This window comes from Phyllopteryx taeniolatus, chromosome 15 (genome assembly GCF_024500385.1).
Source record: "Phyllopteryx taeniolatus isolate TA_2022b chromosome 15, UOR_Ptae_1.2, whole genome shotgun sequence".
NCBI lineage: Eukaryota > Metazoa > Chordata > Actinopteri > Syngnathiformes > Syngnathidae > Phyllopteryx > Phyllopteryx taeniolatus.
Window position 1 is genome coordinate 5,451,734 of NC_084516.1, and position 5,554 is coordinate 5,457,287.

At 38.3% G+C, this 5,554-nt stretch overlaps 1 protein-coding gene across 5 annotated transcripts in view; it reads right to left on the reverse strand.

Moving 5' to 3' along the window:
- The window catches only part of unc5cb (unc-5 netrin receptor Cb), a 173,380-nt gene that overhangs the window by 43,955 nt on the left and 123,871 nt on the right, over nt 1-5,554 (reverse strand). For all 5 annotated transcript variants that reach the window (XM_061799611.1, XM_061799608.1, XM_061799609.1 and 2 more), the window contains one exon: nt 1,610-1,753. In XM_061799611.1, coding sequence (XP_061655595.1) covers nt 1,610-1,753 — 144 coding nt within the window. The remainder of the gene's footprint in view (nt 1-1,609; nt 1,754-5,554) is intronic.

Genomic DNA, 5,554 nt, shown 5'->3' on the forward strand with positions numbered 1-5,554 from the left:
GCTCCGATTTTTTTTCATATTGCTTCCTCCTTGCAAAACCGATGCTTGCGATTGGCTCTCTGGTCATTTGCCATTCTGCCGTAGTCTAAAACATGACATATTTTTCCAAATATGACCTTGAAACACCACCTTCCAAAAAGATGATCTATGCTTGCAATTCACTTTTTTAGAGGAAATATCCAAGGGTCCTATTGATACATTCATTCAAAGTTAAGAAACGTAATCAAATGTATTTAGTTATATTACTTTGAGAAAGCAACTGAAATAGTTACCCTAAAATTACATTTTCAACAGGGTAACTTGGGTAATTGTAACCAACTACATTTCCAAAATAATCTTCGCAACACAAAACAATGACGGCAACCGGGTCAGTCGTATTGCATTAGCAGTAAACGCAGCTTTTGACAGGAGTTGAAAGTGCAATGATACGTCCCTTCAGGTGCGATCTTGACAACAACGCGCACTGTTGTTTTACGTAACACGCTTTATGTTGCAACGTGATCGCATTGATGCTGCATCTAGAACTAGAACTGTCAACTCTTCTGGGCTTTCGTCATTCTTTGATTGGCAGGTTGGTTTTGAAGGAATAAAGACAAAGCCCCAAACAGGCACAAACTTTGGAGGCGGCGGAATGGCTCTCGTTTGGAAACTATTTTGCGATGCTTCTGAGTGGGTTGAGAAAACAAATCAAGGCCTTCAATGGGGAAAATACAAGTGTATAAACATGCGACGTGGCCTCTTTTCTGTGTATACACGAGTGCACTTACCTGTTTATGCTGTATTGTACACAGGAAACTAACACAAAATTCTGTTCAAAGTGACCTGTGTGCCACATTTCCTCAGGAGCCAGCAGGGTCTAACATTCACGGTGGCCCGATGACCCTGGGCCACTTTGGCACTGTGTCGGGCCACCACGTACCTTACAGACACTGGCCAAACCAGGCCAGTAAAAAAATATATATATATAAATAAATACGATGACATTAACAAATTCTTGCTTTTTATCCAAAATATTTTAAGTTTTAGCTACTTAAATTGCCGGGACCCAAAGAAAAAAAGTTCTGCCCGGAACCCATATTTGCGTCGCCTGAACCCATGTTTCAGACGGACATTTACTGCAGACGGACGCAGTGTTGGGCCATTAATAAACTTTGCCAAAAAAGACAGAAGAATGTCTGCAAGTGATTTGTTGAGACACTGTTAGATGTGTAATGTACATATAACCTGCTGTATGAGTGAGCTGAATGGTGGTTTGCGTTTTGTGACCTACAATGGTAATCACTAGTGCGCTAATGCTAATCGCGATTGCTAACCGTTTAGCGTTTAGCATTTTGTTGTCTCAAGTTGTACACCGAATTTATACCATACACTCAGTACCAACATATGCAGTTTAAGGAGATAAGTCAATCCGTAATAAATGACAATAGCACGCATGGTGTTAGTAGTTTAAAAAAAAAAAAAAGAAAATTCTGACAGCGCTACGACAACTTGGCTAAAGGCGGCCAGCACTCAAAAAGGCTTCATGTCGGACCCCGGCCAGGTTTCGATAGAGGGAGGAGATCTAAAGCGGGATGAAGAGTGAGGACGAAGGGGAGCCAAAAATACTCACAGGCGATGCGGACGTGGGCTTTGCGGCTCTTTGTGGTCCCCGCCGAGCTCCAGGCCACACACTGGCACCAGAAGTCCTCGGGTCCGAAGAGCTCCTCCACCTGCTGCCGAGTGATCTCGATGCTGGCTTCCCTCACCACCAGGCCTGCGAGGACGGAAGGAAACGAGGTGTTTACACGAGCATTGGGCAAAATCAATCACAGTCGACATCTTTCCGTATGTGAAGCCAATGTAATACCTAGATTTCCTGCTTTGCAAATGGACATCTACTTTGTGAGTGAGTGCGTGTATGCATCTGGCCCGGAATCCAAAGCCACGGTATTGAGCTTCGGGGTCCCATGGGGGCGAATTGGGAGCGTCACGCCAAAGACAATCCTGTTTGCTAACCCCTCTGATTAGTGCTCATCTGGGTGCCAGGCCTCAAACAAATGAATCCTATACAAAATGCCACCATACCCCATAGAGCTGATTAGCCTGCTGCTAGAGTGCCTCTGTGGGCATCTCAATGGTGGAGGGGAGGCTTTTATTTACATTAATTTAATATAATTTTAAAAATCACCAGTAAACGGGCCGAGCGGGTAATTTACGTCCCTCCCAAAATGTTTATAGTTGGCAAAATGAATAGTTTCAACTGTAATTATACTGCAAACTATGATACCAACGATATAATTTCAAACTCATTTTACAGGATTACGGTTAAAAATAGATTTGATTAGAAAAACAAAAATGCAACAGAATTATGCATGTACATTCATCCACTGCCATTGACGGCTGTTGAATTCAAATATCCACGTTAACATGGAGGACTGGCAGTGAATGAGTTAAATGTGGCGAACATTATCCGTAACATCCGCTTTCTAGCGGCACGGTTGCCGACTGGTTAGAGCGTCAGCCTCACAGTTCTGAGGTGCGGGGTTCAATCCCCGTCCCCGCCTGTGTGGAGTTTGCATGTTCTCCCCGTGCCTGCGTGGGTTTTCTCCGGGTACTCCGGTTTCCTCCCACATCCCAAAAACATGCATGAATTGGAGACTCTAAATTGCCCGTAGGCATGACTGTGAGTGCGAATGGTTGTTTGTTCCTATGTGCCCTGCGATTGGCTGGCAACCAGTTCAGGGTGTACCCCGTCTCCAGCCCGATGACAGCTGGGATAGGCTCCAGCACGCCCGCGACCCTAGTGAGGAGAAGCGGCTCAGAAAATGGATGGATGGATGGATGGATCCGCTTTCTACCCGGGCTAAACTTAGCTCCGGCCAGACTTAGAGCTGTCAAGATCACTTCAACATACTTCCTTGACAATTATTACTTATAAATTAAAAAATCTAATCACATTTTTAAAAATGTAAAACTTCAATAAAAACTTACAATCCAAAGCAATACACAGATAAGTACAATTTTGTATTTTAATAAGGAAATAATAATACATTTTAATTGCATTTATAATGAATCCATTATTTAAGAAAAATAAATATAATTATTAATTTTAAATATTTTTTATTTAAAATAAATCAACTAAGCTATAATTTAATGAGATAAATGAATTACAAAAGGCAAGTAAATATTTCGTATTTACCAACTTTAGGGAAAAAATAAAATTAATGCCACACACATGAGAGGTGTCATATAAATCCTAACCCTAATAATGTAAACGCTCGGTGGGCTGGATGAAAGAACGAAGGGTAGAGCACGGACCACACTTTGCGCACCTCTGCTGTAAATTCTAAACCCAAATTATTTGCGTTAAACGAATTGGAAAAAACAAAACCAAAAGAGTCAGGTTGATTTGAGTTTTCTGGAAGCCACACGTCCAGCGTTCCAGTTAAAGCAGAACGCGACGTTCAAATTAGGGCCCAGTCACAAGCAAAAGGCCTTTTTGTGCAACTGCAGCAACATTTGCCCACACTCCATTACGGCAGCCTTACCAGCCTGTGCCATTACAACCCGCCATTTAGGATGCAGACGCCGATGTTATTTGGATTCCAAAGTCAGACACTATCATCAGCGTCACAAAACCACACCAGGCAATGCTTGCCATTTATAGCCTCGTGTCCATTTGTTGTTCAAAAATACATTAATTTACTGTGGGTTTTTTTGTTTTTTTTTGGTTTTGCAAAGTACCACGCCTTAAGACTTACTAACACTGTTCTGACTGTGTGCAATAAAACTTATTTAAACTATAAATAATGGGTAATGATACTACAAAAAATGGATTGTTAAAAAAAAGTCCTATTCAAAATGAAAACTCAATAGAAATAACTAGGTCAATTAAAATAACAAATCAATATATTAACAAAAAATAAGGATACTATAGTGGATATAATATTTCTACGAGTTTCAATGTGATTAGTTAATTCTGAACACAGCCACAGCCCCATTGATAATAGGGTGTGCACACTTATGCAACCACAGTAAAGATTATAGGTCACATCAATGGTGGTAATTTTTTTTAAAATAATTTATTTCTTTATATCACTAAAACTAGGCATTAGAACAGGGGTGTGTAGGTTTACATCCATTGTAAATCCAAGTAAAATAATTACAAAATAGACTACATGAAAAGGAGCACAATTAAAATAAAACCAGAATAAATAGTAAATAGCTTTTATAAAAATGATAAATAATGATAATACAAAAACGTAACAAAATCTTTACAGAATAATTAAGACACAAACAAAAAGAATAACTAAGTCAGTATAAAAATAACACAATTAAAGTAAAAAGAAACAATTAAAATAACAAATCAACGTAAGAACATTTAATACCAAAAAGTTATTCAAATGTATTGTTACAAAATCCTAAAATTAAAAATAATAACTAAATTACTACAATATAGCCATTAAAATCCATCCATCCATTTTCTGAGCCGCTTCTCCTCACTAGGGTCGCGGGCATGCTGGAGCCTATCCCAGCTGTCATCGGGCAGGAGGCGGGGTACACCCTGAACTGGTTGCCAGCCAATCGCAGGGCACATAGAAACTAACAACCATTCGCACTCACAGTCATGCCTACGGGCAATTTAGAGTCTCCAATTAATGCATGTTTTTGGGATGTGGGAGGAAACCGGAGTACCCGGAGAAAACCCACGCAGGCACGGGGAGAACATGCAAACTCCACACAGGCGGGGACGGGGATTGAACCCCGCACCTCAGAACTGTGAGGCTGACGCTCTAACCAGTCGGCCACCGTGCCGCTAGCCATTAAAATAATAAATATTATTAATACTACTAAATCATAATAATTAAATTACAATAAAATTTAAAAAAATAAATTAATGCATCTAAAATCAAAATTAATATCAATTAAAATTAAACTATTCAACAGAAACAGGGACATAAAATACATAAATAATACACATTTTTATAAACATGTTACAAAATTCCAATGAAATAAATAAAATCAATGAAAAACAAACAAAGAAATTTTTTTTTTTTTTTAAATTAACATTCATTAAATTAAAATTAATTACAATAATTTGGAACATTTAATGCTGATCAATTAAAATATTTAATGTAATGATAATAAATACATAAAGCAAAAGAAAAACAAAAATGAATAAATAATAATAATCATAACTAATTTGATTTATAAATATGAATATAGTATTCAATAACGTAAACTATATATAGAATTAAAAATTGAGCAGTAGCAGTAGAAAAAAATATCAATTAAAATAAAAAATACCTACTACAAAAAGTTTCGCGCTGCAATTAGTATCATTTTATTTAAATTATACTGTACTATTATTCTACAGTAATACTATAGTGTTCTTAGTGAGAGATTTGCACTGAGTCACTCACAGGTGCAGTAATGCTCATCTTGCTGGAAAACAATCCAGCTCGTAAAAAAAAATAGCGCACATTTTTGCCAAAGTCTCATGGGAACGCTTTGATTTACTCAATAGGTTCCTTGAAAACGATCCTTTGGCGCATAACATGGAGAGGTCTGTTGC